Source organism: Oenanthe melanoleuca, chromosome 1A (assembly GCF_029582105.1).
Source record: "Oenanthe melanoleuca isolate GR-GAL-2019-014 chromosome 1A, OMel1.0, whole genome shotgun sequence".
Taxonomy (NCBI): Eukaryota; Metazoa; Chordata; class Aves; order Passeriformes; family Muscicapidae; genus Oenanthe; species Oenanthe melanoleuca.
This window is the reverse complement of record NC_079334.1, coordinates 80,931-98,341: the sequence shown is the minus strand read 5'-3', so window position 1 is coordinate 98,341 and position 17,411 is coordinate 80,931. Positions and strand designations below refer to the sequence as shown.

Sequence of the window (17,411 nt, the reverse complement as noted above, 5' to 3'; positions counted from 1 at the left end):
CATTTGTTCTTTGTCACCTTGCTGTTATGTTTAGGACTCCTGACATTGCTGTGTTGCCCTGGCATTCCCAGACTGAGGAATCCTCCAAGTGACTGTTTGTAAATGATGTCTGTGGCTAAGGTGGGAGGCTACCAGAGTAGCTGTGCCCACAGTTGTATCTCTCCACTCAAGATATTTTTCTCTGAGGCTTTGGTTTTCGTGACTATGCTCAGAATGGGAAAATGGGTGTATGAGAAATTTAGTGAACTCCTTTACTTGTGGATTACTAGTCCACCAGATCAATATGTCTCATCTACCAGATCGGTTCAAGGGGATAAGAAATCTATTTATGATCAGTTTAATTGTTTTACTCATTTATTTTGAATTTAAATATATGTATTAAGATCATTGATAGGAAGCCTTTGTTAAAAAATGTGCAATACAAACTCTGTGTGGCATTGAGGATCACTGAAGAATAAGAATTGCTTCCAAAAAAACAAAATAAAAAAGGGGCAAAAATCACCACCACCTCCTTTCCAGCCCCCACTCCCCCCAAAATCAGGTCTTTTCTCTATTTTACTACCAGTCTGCCTCCCAAACCTGTTGTTTAAAATCCTCTTTGATGTGTGAAGGATTAATAGGGAACTGAGAAATTCAGTGGTAGGAGTGAAAATAATAGAAGCACGCATGGATTTGTTTTACTACTGTCATCTGTTTAAGTAATTGTGACAAAAATTTGTATAAAACCAGATACAGGGTGGTGTGGAGGTGGATATTCCTGTACCTTTTCTTCTTCCCACCTACTTTTTTAATTTCCCAGCAGCTTCACATTGTCTGAAATTAAAGCTGCTCATTTTCAGGGGTGCTGTGGAGCAGGGGCACAGTAGCTGCCCTGAGCCCAGCTTGCTGTGACCTCTTTTTGCCCACTCTGTAAGGAAGCCAGGGTGGGCCAGGATCCCTGGAGAAGTCAGATGCAGTTTATTATGCACTCTGGAAATACTCAGAGTGAGTCCCTGGTTTAGTGCTCAGGGTGGTTTCCTCACTGTGCCTTTGGACAGTCCCTGCTGGTGCCTTTTGGGCTGTCCCCTGTGCTGCTGTGCCTCTTGAGCTCCCCTCAGCCTTGCTCCACCAAGGCCTGATTCTCTCCATCCTGTAGTGCCACAGTGCCTCAGTATCCTGCTCTTTGTCTGAGTGCAGCACCTGAGCACTGACCCAGCACTGTTCTGTGTCCCTGCAGTGTTCCCTGACCCAGCACTGTTCTGTCTCACTGCAGTGTTCCCTGACCCAGCACTGTTCTGTCTCACTGCAGTGTTCCCTGACCCAGCACTGTTCTCACTGCAGTGTTCCCTGACCCAGCACTGTTCTGTGTCCCTGCACTGTTCCCTGACCCAGCACTGTTCTGTCCCCCTGCAGTGTTCCCTGACCCAGCACTGTTCTGTGTCCCTGCACTGTTCCCTGACCCAGCACTGTTCTCACTGCAGTGTTCCCTGACCCAGCACTGTTCTGTGTCCCTGCACTGTTCCCTGACCCAGCACTGTTCTGTCCCCCTGCAGTGTTCCCTGACCCAGCACTGTTCTGTGTCCCTGCAGTGTTCCCTGACCCAGCACTGTTCTGTCCCCCTGCACTGTTCCCTGACCCAGCACTGTTCTCACTGCAGTGTTCCCTGACCCAGCACTGTTCTGTGTCCCTGCAGTGTTCCCTGACCCAGCACTGTTCTCACTGCAGTGTTCCCTGACCCAGCACTGTTCTGTGTCCCTGCAGTGTTCCCTGACCCAGCACTGTTCTGTGTCCCTGCAGTGTTCCCTGACCCAGCACTGTTCTGTCTCCCTGCAGTGTTCCCTGACCCAGCACTGTTCTGTCTCCCTGCAGTGTTCCCTGACCCAGCACTGTTCTGTGTCCCTGCACTGTTCCCTGACCCAGCACTGTTCTGTGTCCCTGCAGTGTTCCCTGACCCAGCACTGTTCTCACTGCAGTGTTCCCTGACCCAGCACTGTTCTGTGTCCCTGCAGTGTTCCCTGACCCAGCACTGTTCTGTGTCCCTGCAGTGTTCCCTGACCCAGCACTGTTCTGTGTCCCTGCAGTGTTCCCTGACCCAGCACTGTTCTGTCTCCCTGCAGTGTTCCCTGACCCAGCACTGTTCTGTCTCCCTGCAGTGTTCCCTGACCCAGCACTGTTCTGTGTCCCTGCACTGTTCCCTGACCCAGCACTGTTCTGTGTCCCTGCAGTGTTCCCTGACCCAGCACTGTTCTCACTGCAGTGTTCCCTGACCCAGCACTGTTCTGTGTCCCTGCAGTGTTCCCTGACCCAGCACTGTTCTGTGTCCCTGCAGTGTTCCCTGACCCAGCACTGTTCTGTGTCCCTGCAGTGTTCCCTGACCCAGCACTGTTCTGTGTCCCTGCAGTGTTCCCTGACCCAGCACTGTTCTGTCCCACTGCAGCATCCTCCTGATACTGGAATGTTCTGTGCAGTCTCTGGCAGAGCTCTGCATCCTGCCCTGATCTCCCAGCCAGGTTCTGACAGGGATGGAGGAGGCAGCTCCCTCCAGGACTTCCAGCTTCCCCAGGGTAGCATCTTCATAGGGCTGAACTCCATCCCCACATGGGGTCAGCCTGCAGAGAAGCCATTCATTCTTCAGACCCGTGCCTCCAGTCAGAGCACTGCCAGCTTCCAAAGCCTCTGCTGTGGTTTAAAGTGCTTATCTCTACTTCCAGCTGTTGTCCAGCAGCACAGAAACCTTTGAAACATCATCTTTGATTAGGGAAGCACCTTAATGGATCTTAAATGCTCACTCCCAATTTACTACTTTGTTTGTTTATTGTGGTGAGTTATTTTGTTTGGATTTTTCATCCAGTCTTGGAACTGAGGCTGTCCTTGGTGACCTCAGGGCTACAAGATGTTGGGAGCACTGGGATGGAGAGTTTCCTCTCCACAGTGGCCGTGCTGACACGAGCTCACATCTGGCTGAGCAGCACAGCTCTGACATCTTGTGCTTTGTGCTGACCCTGGAGCTGGCCAGGGCTTGTGGAAAAGGGATTGTTTTCCCAGTTCCTGGGGCCCTTTGCTGTCTGTGGCCTGCCCGTGCCTGTGTGTGATCCTCTGAGCACTGAGCAGGGCAGGCACCTCTGACATCTCGGGCACGGTGGGCAGAGCAGCACGGTGTCAGCACCAGGCACTGCTGAGCCCAGCCTGCTTGGCCACTCCTGCTGATGGTGCCCACACCAAAATCCCCTCCCTAAACCAGTCGAGTCAGTAAATCATCCCATTTATCTTGATTACTGTGAAAATGCAGGGAACAGTCTATCGGACAAAGGAATCGTACTCAAAACAGCATGTGCAAAAACACCCTGTTAGCTTCTGTGTGACCTGACTCCTGCATGTTTGTAAAAATAAATGTTTCCTTTAATATGTAATCAAGGAAATAATTTGTGCTTGCTTTTTTTTTTTTTTTTTTTTTTTTGTTACCAAAAAAGGAACTTATCGGGAACATTTTGTGCCTACATGCTGGTAACAAGCAGTTTCTTATTACCAGTGGAAATCTGATCCTGACTGGAGCATGGCTAGCCCCCCTTCAGTCAGAACGTGGGTCATACTGGGCCCCATTCAGCTGTAAGGAGGCAGTGTCAGAGAGCCCAACAGAGAGGCACTGTTCACATCCTCCACATGCCCGTTCCACTCAGTCTCTTCCAAAGAGGGGAGATGTTATGCTCGTGTTTAAATAGGAGCTCTGCTATTTTGGTGGAGGTTGAGGCCAGGTGCCAGCCTCATTGGACACTCACATCTTGCTCTTCTCGATGCTGATTCTAAACACAAACAACTCTTAAAGCTGCTGGCTACTGCCCAGACAGAACTGCTGAGAATCTCATTGGTAATTGATTGTTACCACTACTAAATGTGCTAAATCCTTGCAGGGGTGGCAAAAAGGCATTTTTGCAGGTTCTCAGCTGTTGGGGAGAGTGCAGGCTGCCCCACTGATGTATCACAGCCAGTTCAGAGGGAGATGTTGGATTCAAGTGGCTCCCAACCACAGATGGAGCAGAGGAGCAATTTCTCTCCCATTCCTGTGCTTTGCCTTGTGTTCACCTCCCACTAGAGAGAGCAGGAGTCTTTTATGTTCCCTATAATGGAAATGAGGTATCAGCCACTGCCTAAATCTTTAGAATCCAAGGGAAGGAGCCAGTGAGCTGGGCAAGGTTCTTAGGTGCATTTGGACTGTGTGATCCTGTCATTCTTCTTTAATCCCATTTATTGTCTTTGGTGACTAGTGGCTGATTTAGCTCACCATCTGATTGTTTCTGGAACAGTTAAAGTGTTGTGTGTGTGTAAGTATGTGTCAAAATAAAATTCCAGGGTAATAGACTATAATCTGAATAGAATTAGAACAGACTTGGAATTGATTTAAAGGGGTTGTATTAAACAGTAGATATAACTGTTTCATTGGTCCTCTTTAATACTTGCTAAAGGAAGGATCTGCTCGTTCCCTCTAATGGAACTGTGTTGAGTGTCAAATTTGCTTTAATAAGTCCATGTGATTTCAAAATGCTGTTGCATTCTGCTGCTGAGGACTCCCTCCCCTTTCAAAGAATATACATGGGACTGCTTGTATTTTAAATATTGGGCTTTGTTCCTGACTTGTGCCCAGCTGGGGAAGTCCTTATAATAAGATTATGCCTTTTCTATTTCTCTGACTGATTTTTGGGGTTGGGGTTTTTTTGGCTGGCTTTGTTGGAGAATTTTTTTTTTTCCCCAGCCATTGCATAGTTAGCAGTTTTGCTGTTTCAAGGGTACCAAAATTAAAACCATGGTCCAGAAAAGATTATATAAATTAAAAACAGGACTTATAAACAGCTGAAAAGATTTAAATTGTCATAGTTTACTTTCTGTCTTATTATTTATTTAGATCTTCTACAATATGTGTGGATCACATTTTCCTGCAGTTCTCTAATACTAAAGATGATGAGACTTATGGTTTATGAATTTTAATGAAAGTTGAAATACTTATGTAATCATTTGCTGGGGCTTTAATTAAAAAACCTTATAGGAGAAGAACTGCATTTAGGAGGCGAGGGCTGAAGATGCTCATTTTTAAACAGCTTTGTTCTGCTCCACTGTGGGTATCTCAGATACCTGATGCAGACAGTCCTTTGTACCATTCCCTACTCCTTGCAAGGTATGGTTGCATTAGCAAACATAACTTTTTAAACCATAACTGAGAAACCTCATGGTGTTTATGGCTAAACCTGAGATTTGGAGCATGGGCCACCACCCTACAGCTTCAGTAGGGCATGGTCCTTTCACTTCTCCTTTTCCTTCTGTGACTGGGATTTTGGGTCCTTTCCATCCCTGCCTCCTCCCCTGACAGTCCTCAGCTGGAATGGGAGTGTTTTCCCTGGAGACCTGTCAGTCAGGTATTGGGGCAGAGCCAGCTGGTTTTAGTGAAGCCCTTGTGCATTCCTGAACATGTCAGAGTGGTTCTTGCTGCTAAAGCTGCTTTCATCTCTATTAAAACTGTCAGGGATGGGTTTCCAGGGCGGGTTCAGCTGAAATGTAAAGTAGCTCCTTTTCTTCTGAGAGAGAAGCATGTAAGCTGTGTAGGAGTTTGGTTTCAGCTTCAGCCCTCCCTTTCTGCTGCTGACACACTTAGCCTGAGGTGCCTGGTCAGTAAGAATAATATATTTGATGTTATTTGATTGTTTATCATCCCTCTGGACCAAATTGATTCCAGAGAACTTTCAGAGGAGCTGGTGGAGTCTGGAGCAAACCCATCTGTCAGTGATAAACACAAATCCCCCTACTTCCAAATGCATTTTTATGTCAGTATCTCTGTTTGCATGCATGCACCAATTAAACAGTATATTATTTTCTTTTTCCATGATTTCAGAAGGTTGACTCACTCAAGTGGATTTATGCACACACTCTGTTTTTTCTGAGTGTAATTGGTTTGTTGTTTGGTTTGGTTTTTTTATCTTTGTGGAGTTTTTTGTTTTTTTTTGTTTGCTTGTTTTTGGGCTTTGTTTTTGCTTTTAATTCTGTTTTCTTCATCTTTTGATTTCTATTCAGCTTCTGGAAATCATGATTGCTACCTAGCCCAGTAGTTCAGGCATACTTTCTTTTCTCCTTTTTTGGGTATCATGCTGCAGCACTTACTGTTTGTCCATGAAAAGAAGATCAGGTTCAGAAGTACCTGAGCAGAGTTTGCTTGTTGAGCTGAAGGGTGTCACACTGGGGCAATCATCCCTCTGTAGGATGCTGGCCTGGCAGAGATTTTGTTACAACCTCTGGGGTTTCCTCTTTCTGTCTTAAAGCTGGAGGCCTTTTTGGGTGGTATCCTTTTAATTTCATTTCATTTTTCATTCCTTCACTCCTGTGTTAATAGGGACCACCATATGCCAAGAACACTCTAGCATGAGATGAGCATGGTTTTTCAGAGGGAGAAAGACATTTTAAAGCCAAATAAGATTTTATAGAAACAGGAGGAAAAGGTTGGCCTCACAGGTCATGGATTTGACTATAATGCTTGCAAACCATGTCACTGTTGTCACTCAGTACATCCTGGCACAGAGAGGGAGCAGTGGTGTGGGCTTTGTTTATGCTGCAGACAATGGACCTGTCTGCAGAAATACAGACATGACTGATTCCACCAAGCACCTTTGTAGAGAAGTGAAATTGGCCAAGGGCTGTGTAGTTTGCTATAAGGAGTTTGCTTATATAATGGTGACAAAACCAGGAAGGGGTCACTCTGTTGGTTGCAGTGAATTTGTGACTGTCTCACTGGTGACTTTGGCTTCTCTTCTGCAAGGGATGTTGAAGGTACTGGGAGGTGAGCAGGGATGGGTTGTCACAGCCTTTGGAGTCACTTTTCAGTGTGACATTGGCTACACCTGTCTGTGGAGCCCCAGGATTGCCCAGGTGGAGGGGCAGGATTGGAGATGGGGAGCACCAGGCAAGAACAGGGATCAGCCTGAGCACCCTGTCTAGAGGTGGATGAATGTTTCAGAGGATTGAGGTGTGAGGTCAGTGGTGATCAAGTGACCACATCAGCCTGCTTTGCTGGGCCTGGCTGCACTGGGAGCATCCCCACTCGTGGGAGCAGCAATTCCAGACCTGGCACCCCTCATTTTTTGGGTTCAGGGGGGTAGGAGCAGGGAGGGCCTGGCAGGGGGATCCTGTGCCACTCGTGTTGATGTTAACATCAACATCAACATTAACCCTTCTTCCTTCACTCTGAGGCTTTCCCACTGACAGGAACCTGCAGGTCCAGGAGCCCTTGGCATGCTGGGTGGGAATCACAGGTGGTCAGACTCAAGCTGATTTCATTTTCTTTCAGCCAAGTGAATTAAGAGAGCAGGAGCTCCTTCCTCCCAGGGCACAGGAGCTAAAAAGCAGAGGTGGAGAGGGTTTTTTGGCCCAGAGAGGAAAGCCAGGTGCAAGGGTTCTGGCAGAGGCTCTTTGGAACACATAACCTTTGGTAGGTGCATCTCTTGGTAGTTTCTGCAAACCAGTTATTTACTGAGGCCAGCTTTCCTAACCATCAAAGCTGTGCTTCATGCAGTGATGAAGAACAAATAGGGAAACTCAGCAGAGCCAGTGTTCCACCAACAGTACGTGGAAAATAGGAAAAAAATTGCAGTAAAAGGAGGGGACCAGTCACGAGGCTGTATGAGGTAAAAAAATGATGTGACATTTCTGTCTTTGATGCCTACCTGCATATGTGGTTTGTCTCCAGTTATGAAGGTAGATAGTTGTAAGTGATAACTTAAAAAGAAGGGGCCCTTGGAAAAGAAAAGGATAATAGGAACAGTTAATGGAGAAGATAAAAAAAGCCTTCTCATCACAGGAGGTGCATGTGGCTATCCTGATTTTGTAAAGTAGTTTTAATCTCTTGTCCTGGGATGAGTGTTTTGAAAGCTTTTCTGCAGTGAGTGTGGGTTGTAAATCTCCTGGCCTACCTGTGAACTGGGAGATGGCATTTCCTATGGGAAAGAATGTTGGGAAAAATGAACAAGAAAATGTTGATGACTGTAAGTCATTACATGTCACATGAGCTCTCCTGTCTTTCCTTCATGTATTTTTATATTTGCATCAAATACTTCTGTGTGTAGGCACAAACAATGCCCAGAAGAAATCCCTGAGTAGATGTACAAAAAAAACCAACATAATTCAATGGTGAAACAAATTTAAAGCTGCTGCTAATTATCATAGCTGATATAAAATGTACATTGCTGATTAATCAAATGTCCCCTGGTTTTGGTAATCTCCTTGTTGATGTATCAGCTGTCCTTTTGCCAGATCAGCATTAAACATTTGGCTAAAGTGAATCTGTGGCAGTGGGAATTTTATTGGCATGAGCGGAGCTGTGCCAGATGTGTTTGGGCTCTGAATGTAGAGGTGCAGTGTTATTTTATGAAGCTAAAAGCTGTGTGAAATAAATCATGAAAGCAAACCTGTTTGTTTCCCAGAAAAGTGTGTCATAGATATACAAATGAGCGTCTCAGTTAAAACTAATGAGTGCAATTTATCACTTACCTCTGCTTTTCTTTGTTTCAGCTCATGGGGCATTCTGAATGGGATCACAAACGAGGACCCAGAGGCTCACAGGTCAGTTGCTCAGTATTTTGTGTTTGATTTTGGCTTGTGCTGCATTTGAGGCATTCAAGCAAGTTTTCCATCTGAGCTTGGCAAAGTTGTTAATTCTGTTAATGTTTGCAGGGTTTGGAGCAATGGAAAAAAGCATAAAACCATGACAGCTTTCATTAATATGATTTTTGAGCTGTAGTTCAAACAGTTGATCCAGACAGAGCTGAGTCATCCCACAGAAAGGTTTTTTTCAGTAGCAGAAAGATGGATTAGATGTATGGAGAAAGCATTTCCTACTCAGCTGGCTCCATCAGGACATCAGAGGAGTACAATTTCAAATCATGTGTGTGTGTCTTGTTTGGTTTATTGTTTCTGTGTTTTTTAACCTGACAAACTTGTAAAACTTGGATGACCCTGTCAGCAGGAATCCTTTGATTATTGACCAAGGTTTTGGAACTGTGTGGGAAGGTGCAGAGAAACCACCTGTTTGCTCTTGACCCATCACTGGAAGGAAATTGTACCACTAGTGTTAATGGTATCACAGTACATTTTTAAATTATCCATGGAATTACAATTGCTGCAAATGAGACATCACTACCAATACTGATGTTCAGGAATTTTCCTGCTTGGAAAATATGCCTCAGTTATTCCACTGCAGCTTTAGAATTCTCTCTTTTACATGACTCTGAAAATTGTCTAGGTAGGAATAGTATTAATCCTGATTTAATAAAGTTCCTTGAAGGGTTAGGAGAAATTGAGGAGGTTCTGATTTTTTGCATGTAATAGAAAAGACTTTTTCGTCCTTTTGTCATTCAGTTATGTTCTTGCCTGTTTGTGTCCTTTAAAAAATGCACCTGTTGTAGAAAACAAGATCTTGCTGAAAAATTAAGGTGTTTGCTATGCTTCAATACCTTAAAACCTAGAAAGAAAAGAAAGGGAAGTGGAATCACTGGTTCACCATAATGTAAAACTAAAATCCACATGTGGACTCATAGAGGTAATCTATCATTAAAAAGCTGTGATTCAATGAAGGGTTTATTTTTTAAAGCCAATAGGTTTTCTATGGCATGTGTTGAAACAGGAGAGGAAACCACTCCAGTGCATGTCATGTTTTTAATGGCCCTTTGGAGAATGTGTTCCCTTTCTGCACGTGGGAGTTCAGTGCCAAGTGCTGTAGTTACAGGTAGGGATGGATGTCAGCTGAAACCCACTGAGGCCTCTGGGGATTTCTGTTTGCAGCAGTTTGTCTCGTGATAACATCTGCAATTCAATAGAATGTAAATGGCACAAGTGAAAAGCTGTCTTTACAATATTTAACTTGCCCATGATTTCTGCCATGACCATCACTGCTCTCCCCTTTTCAGAGACTGCCCACATATATGTGCATGTATGTTGTAGGATTCCTTTTACTTTACAATAATTACACTATTAAGGCTACTCTAATTAGATTGGATTATAGGCTGGCTTACAAAGAGTGGTGAGCTCCTGGCTACATACCTGTTCTTTTTTTTCCTTTCTTTTTTCATCCCTGAACACAGCACTGCCTGCTGTAAAGTGCTTCGTGCTGAGGATTGACTCTATGGATTTGAAATGAAGCAGGAAGTGCAAAATTAATTTCATTACATTTCATGCTTAATTTTAAATATTAACACATGTTAGAATTAAGAAGTTAGGCATGAAACTTCAAAATTGAGTTTCAAATTAAAGAAACTCCTAAGTGTTTAGGAATATTTAATCCAGAAATCTCTCAAATACATACATGCAGTCTGCAGAAGCACATCATGTGAGGGGAGGATATTCATACCCACTTGTCATGTTGGCACATGCCACAGGAAAGTGTGACTGGCAGAATTAATCTTTGGAATATTATTGCTCTGCAGAAAGACATGCAAATGGTATTTTAATCATTAAATGGTACTTTAATCATTCTGCTGGAGCACAGTGGCTGCTAGTCCCGAGCTCTGGCAGGTGGGACCCAGGGCACACGCTGTGCACTCGCTTTTAGCAGCTCCTGGGTGTGTGGGAGTGCTGTGTGCCTCTGTCATCAAGACTTGTTGGGCTTGCTGGGGATGTAGGCGTAGCCCAGAGCCAGGGGAATCGAGCAGTCGTTCCTCCAGCACCGTGAGGGAGTGATGCTGGAGAGAGAAGCACAGGTCCAGCGTTTTTAATTCTCTTCTAGAGAGCTCTCCATTATCCACCCGAGGTGCTGCGTTTTACCCCGCCAGTTCCTAAGCAACAGCTATTTTCAGACTGAGTGCATCTGGTGCTGGCTACCTTCTGGAGGCTCCTTCCTGCAGCCAGCTGGTGAGGGAGCTGGGCTGCTGTCCTCAGCTTTGCTGGGCTGAGGGGCACGGGTGCTGGGAGCAGCAGGGGCTGGGCTGTGACCGCAGCTCCCAGCACCTGAGAGCACCGGGGCTCTGCCACACGGGATGAGGAGCAGCAGGGGCTGGGCTCTGGCCGCACCTCACAGCACCTGAGAGCTCTGCCACACGGGATGAGGAGCAGCAGGAGCTGGGCTCTGACCGCAGCTCCCAGCACCTGAGAGCACCGGGGCTCTGCCACACGGGATGAGGAGCAGCGGGAGCTGGGCTCTGACCGCACCTCACAGCACCTGAGAGCACCGGGGCTCTGCCACCCGCGATGAGGAGCAGCAGGCAGCACTGAGGCTGCTGTGGGACACAAGGGCTCTGCCACCCGCGATGAGGAGCAGCAGGCAGCACTGAGGCTGCTGTGCTGCTGTGGGACAAGCCTTTTTCTCAAGCCTGGACAAGCCTTAGAGCAGATTGAGGAGGATGAGCCGGAAATCCCTGTGCTTGCTGAAGCGCAGGTGGGAGTCCATTCCCGCTGCTGACCAGGTACTGTGCTCTGGGTTCTGCTGCCCTGGCCTGCCCTCAGGGCACTGGCAGGGACTCGCAGGGGTTTAGGGGTGTAGGCTTCTCTGAGCACACTGAGACCCAGCTGATGGCTGCTTGTCATTCCCAGGATGAATTCTGCAAAACCTTGGTAATGCTGGTTTTGCCAGAGCGTGTGCTAGTGAAGGTGGAGATGCCAAGGCAGCCCACCAGGGCAGATCATTTATCCAGTGAAGTCTCCCTGTCTCAGAAGGGAGACTTTGCTAAGGGCTTTAGGAGTGTGTTAAGCTGAGTGGCCAAGGAAAACTGTGTTGTGCTGTTGATGGGTTCCTCAGAGAGTGACTTTTCTGCATTTCTTACATGTGTGTGTGTGAGGCACTGAGGCACTGGCAGAACCTCAGAGTCCTCTTGGCTGGGGTGTCCTTCCAAATGTGCTAACCAAGAGGGAGCAAAGCAGGTGTCAGCAGAGCATATGTCAACATCTGCTGGGAAAAGCAAATATTGTCACCAGAAGCAGGACTAGGATGTGATGAATGGCAGTGTGATTAGAATATTTCCTACTTCTTGCTCCAGGCACTCCAAGATTCTCTGTTTTGTTGTTTGTTTGTTTGTTTGTTTCACAACCTTGCTTGGGAGGTACAGATAATGAAAGAAATCATTACAGAAGGAGTATTGGTAAGCTAACAGCTCTAGTCTCTTCTCAATCATAATTCCATCTCAGTTTTCCATTTATAAACAGTTGACTATGAATGGTAATCTTTATCCATAGAAAAGAGACAATTGTTTGACAGGAAGAAGGATGGGCAACAGAAATGCATCCCAGTTTTTGAGGAGCATCTTCCTCTGTATTTTTACTAAGAGGGAGAAGGGCAGGGCAGATTACGTACTGTATCTTATGGAGCTGTAGATTTTGAAGATAAATCATCCTACTCCGAACTTTTAGAGATCTGAGACAGATTAGTTGCCAAAAAACCCCCTCCATGCTGTCACATTAATATTGACAATAAAATAATGAGACATTGTTGATTAATACAGTTTTATTGTAGTGAAAGGAATTTAATTGATCCAGATGAGTCCAGCATTCTTAAATTTCCTAGAAAAAAAAGATAGATAAATGCTCTGTTAGGAAGTGACTCACTGGTCATCTTGTTTGTGTTAAGAAGGCGTAGAGACACTAATGTTATTTCAGAGGAAAGCTGGTTTTCAGCCTTCCTTTTCCAGCATTTCCTCTGGATCACTTTTACCCTGGTGTTGCATTGCATCATGCATCATCCTGTAACAGTGTGGGGGAGAAGAAGCTTTCCTCAGCTGGGTGTGGGTGTGCTTGGCTGCCCTGGGCTGGGTCTCTGTCCCACCAGCAGCCCCTCGAGCCCTCTGCAGGGTTTCAAAGGGCAGAGGAAATTCCTGATCCGTCTGGGAGAGTGAGACTCAGAAACTGGTGCACGTCAGTGCAGTTAACCTGGCTTGGTGTGGGCTTGGAAGGGCTGGCTGAAGGAAAATGCAGTCACTGTGCAAGGTGACAACCCCAAAGAGTGTTTTAGGCTGATCCTGTTCACTATTATTGTATAAAAATAATAGCTCTGCCTTTTGGTGCAAATTCATTCTTCAGTCCTTAAGGGGATGCAGTCACGTGTTCTAGGCTGACCTTGACAAAATCACTTTATATTTTGATAGGTAAGTAGTAGCATTGTAGGTTACTTCTCTACTCCGAGCAGAAAAAATATATTTGTGTTAACAAATAACAAAACTTCTCCAGATGGGCTTATTGCCCCCTCACATGAAAACAAAAACCAAACAAAATACTCAAGGGAGGAAATAAAATCAAACTGTACAAGAAAGATTTCTGCTGGGGCCCTGCCATCTCTTCAGAACAGCGAGAGGTTTTATTGTTTAATATTACTCTTTTTTTATGCTTGTGAATACTTTACTTGTTAAATAAACAGGGTTTTTTCCACTTTTCTCCAAGGAAATCTTTTCCTGAACCAGTGCTAGAAGGGGCCACTTGAGTCAGCTTTCCAGAGGGACCCCTTTGGAAGTTTCCTCCCAAATTTGTCCTAAGCCAGGACCGTGGGATGTTTGGCTTGGTCTTGTTTCTAGTGAAAAATAATGTGGCAGGTCTGACTTTGAGAAAGTGAGATCTGTGAGTCCACAGTGAGGTTAGATACTTTATTCAGACATAGCTTCTGGGACTTTTACGTCATAAAGTGATTTTTATTCTTCATCTGCCATTCTCTGCATGAGATGAAATGGCACCCAGAGCTGTTTAGGCAGGATGTGCAGCCTGAGAAGTGAGGGTAGAGAAAAAACAAGGAGCTGTGGTGTCCACAGACAGTCTGGTTGGAGGCTGTTAGTTTGGGGGGATTTTGGAGCTAGGTTGTTACATAATTTTATTTTTGATCTTTTGAGCATTGTTTATGCTCTCAGACACTACATCACAGAGGTCTCCATGGTTTCCAGGCTCTGGTATGACAAAGGAATTTTCCGCTCTTTGTTTTGTATTTTATGTGTGTCAAAGAGTGAGAAAAGCAGATTTAACTGTGAGCCCTGAACTGGATCTTTTTGGGTTTGGTTGATGAAAAATGTCCAACCTACCTGTTCATTTTCTTATGTGGAAGATGTATCTTTATCCTGTGGGTGTTTTTCATGGGTAAATTTATGGTAAATAGTGATAAATTAAATACCATATATTGGCTTCTATGTTAAAAAAAAATGTAATATTTCTTAATTCTTGCGTCTTGCACGGCTTTGTCAATAATTTCAGAAGGAATTACCTTTATATAGCTGAGGACAAATTTGTGAATGCTTTTCTTTCTTGTCCACCCAGCTGTTCACAGTGCTTGAATGCCCTCCCTGAGGTTTCAGTACAGGTTTGGGGGGTAGTTCTCTGTTGGTTTTATTTGCTGTATGTGCCTGAGGATCTTGTTTCTTAGACTCATGCTAATTTTTTATTCCTGAGAACTGCAACTGAGAATGCTTTAACCAAATTGATATGGATTTAAAATGTTGTGGTAACCAGATGAGCCAGAAGTGTTAAATATTTGCTGTAACAGTACTGAGTATTTCCATCTATGTGAAATTCCCTGTAAATTTCATGAGCTGTAGCCTTTGAGCATTAGTTGGTTTTGATACTGGTCCTAAGACCAGAATCTTCCCACATTATCCCATGATGGAAACTTCTAATTGTTTCCTTGATGACTGAACTGGAAAACACAACCTAGGTTTCCACGATGATGTAAGAAGAGCATATCAGTAGTTACTGTAGGGATTTATATGTATATTTATATGGAGAGTTGGAAGGAATGCACTGTGAACTGAATAAAAACAGTAATAGTATTTTAGGTAGGAATTGGTGCTTACAGCAGTGCAAGCTGTGCTGGGTCAGTGATGCTCCCTCCCTGCAGCAGCAGCAGTCACAGTTTGGGCTGGGCTGGGTCAGTGATGCTCCCTGCAGCAGCAGCAGTCACAGTTTGGCTGGGCTGGGTCAGTGATGCTCCCTCCCTGCAGCAGCAGTCACAGTTTGGCTGGGCTGGGTCAGTGATGCTCCCTCCCTGCAGCAGCAGCAGTCACAGTTTGGGCTGGGCTGGGTCAGTGATGCTCCCTCCCTGCAGCAGCAGCAGTCACAGTTTGGGCTGGGCTGGGTCAGTGATGCTCCCTCCCTGCAGCAGCAGTCACAGTTTGGGCTGGGCTGGGTCAGTGATGCTCCCTGCAGCAGCAGTCACAGTTTGGGCTGGGCTGGGTCAGTGATGCTCCCTCCCTGCAGCAGCAGTCACAGTTTGGGCTGGGCTGGGTCAGTGATGCTCCCTGCAGCAGCAGCAGTCACAGTTTGGGCTGGGCTGGGTCAGTGATGCTCCCTCCCTGCAGCAGCAGTCACAGTTTGGGCTGGGCTGGGTCAGTGATGCTCCCTGCAGCAGCAGCAGTCACAGTTTGGGCTGGGCTGGGTCAGTGATGCTCCCTCCCTGCAGCAGCAGTCACAGTTTGGGCTGGGCTGGGTCAGTGATGCTCCCGGCAGCAGCAGCAGTCACAGTTTGGGCTGGGCTGGGTCAGTGGTGCTCCCTCCCTGCAGCAGCAGTCACAGTTTGGGCTGGGCTGGGTCAGTGATGCTCCCTGCAGCAGCAGTCACAGTTTGGGCTGGGCTGGGTCAGTGATGCTCCCTGCAGCAGCAGCAGTCACAGTTTGGGCTGGGCTGGGTCAGTGATGCTCCCTGCAGCAGCAGTCACAGTTTGGGCTGGGCTGGGTCAGTGATGCTCCCTGCAGCAGCAGCAGTCACAGTTTGGGCTGGGCTGGGTCAGTGATGCTCCCTCCCTGCAGGGTCTGCAGCAGGCTGTGCCAGGGCAGCATGCACAGAGCCATACCCTGGGAGGGTGGGACACACTGCCACAGCTGCAGCCTGCAGGGTGCTGAGCCACAGCTGTGGAAGGGTGAGCCAGGGGTTTCTGAGTTTGGTGTGACATTGCAGCATGCAGCCCCCTGTCCCTGTGAGTTCATGTGAGCTGGGACACGTCACCACAGAGATCCCTGGGCCCAGCCAAATCCCTTCTGCTCCACCTGAGAACAGGTGACAAACAAAAATAGGGGGCTTTCCTGGTAAGAATGTTTCTGTGGGTTTTCTCAGTTAATTGTTAATAAAACCTTACATTATTCTTTCATTTGCAGAAAAGCTTTCAGAGCTTTAGTGGCAGTGCAGAGATTGGCAGGGTTGGGGTGTTGTGAGGAAGAGGCCTCAGGGATGGGCTGTGGGTTGGTTGAGCTGGGAATTGAGCTGGAATATTGAATATTGAGCTGGGACTGGGGGAGGAGAGTTGCTTTTGCACAGCAGGGAAGGTGCAGAAAGCCGAGTCTGGGATGAAGGAATGATCTAGGAAATACTTTCCAGTGCAGCAGATGAGTGATGCAGAGCAGAAAGCTGTCTCAGATAATCTGCCTCAGTTTGGTCCTTGCATCCCTTAGAATGAGAGCTGAGCCTCAGGCACTGTCTGGGGCTGTGGGACCGTTTCTTCTTGTCCTGCAGGCTGTGCCCTGCTGCTCTGAGGTAAGACAGGATCTGTCACACTGGCACTGTGACCCCGATGATGAGGGCAAACCTCCTGGAACTTCCCACATCCATCACCCCTGGGATGGCGAAAAACCTTTTAAATGGTGTCAGCCACCCTGTGAATCCTCTTTGCTCTCAAATCCTCCATCTCAGAATGACTGGCAGGGGAGCAGGAGTGGATTGGAAACTCAGCAATGACTTTCACTCTGTCATGTGGCTATTTGTAACTGAGCAGAAGCTCAACACAGACTTCCAGAGATGTTCAAAACCCTTCTCCACCATTGCTGCTCCCAGGTTTGCAGTGCAATGCTGGTGCCAGTCAGGCAGTGCAGGTGTGTGGCAGAGGAGCTTGCTGACAGTATCAGCTTGTGTTTGATTATTCAGGGAGCAAGCTGCAGTCCAGGCAGGTGCAGTTTGTGGGATCATGGCTGTGCTGCAGATCAGTGCAACTGGAAAAGGAATGAGTGCTGAAATGCAGGAGTGGGGAATCACATCCTGCTGGAAACACTGCTTGAAGCAGGAGTACAAGGAGCTTGGCCAGTGCCATTTCTCTCAGTAGTTTGAAAAGCAAAGATAGTGGCAGAGGCTGAATTGTCTTCTTTTGCCTTTTCTTTTCTCCTTTTTTTTTTTGGCCAAGCTTCTCCTTAGGCTGGGGTGCATGTCCACTGCTGTGGTGCAGCTGCAGATTGCATGGCAATTGCATTGGGAAGATGGATTGTGAGCTGTCATCACTCAGAGCAGAGGAAGGAGATTTTTTTCCATCTGGGGTGGTTAGATTCTTGAAATACCCTTTAATCTTCCTGGACTTTTCTCTTTTTCTGGCAGTTTTGATAATTTAATTTTCAGCAGTTTTCATAATTTTGTCAACTCGTTTGTTTTCAGAATCCTGTTTTTTTAATATGGCGTGATTTTCTGACTAAAGCTTATATTTCTCAGATCCCTTTTATCAGTTCAGAGTTTTAAGGTCTTCTGGT

General features: G+C 46.3%; 1 protein-coding gene across 2 annotated transcripts in view; it reads left to right on the top strand.

Annotated features, from left to right (window-relative positions):
- PDE3A (phosphodiesterase 3A) overlaps window positions 1–17,411 on the top strand; it is a 190,845-nt gene that overhangs the window by 110,891 nt on the left and 62,543 nt on the right. For both annotated transcript variants that reach the window (XM_056515200.1, XM_056515195.1), the window contains exon 2: window positions 8,524–8,574. In XM_056515200.1, coding sequence (XP_056371175.1) covers window positions 8,524–8,574 — 51 coding nt within the window. The remainder of the gene's footprint in view (window positions 1–8,523; window positions 8,575–17,411) is intronic.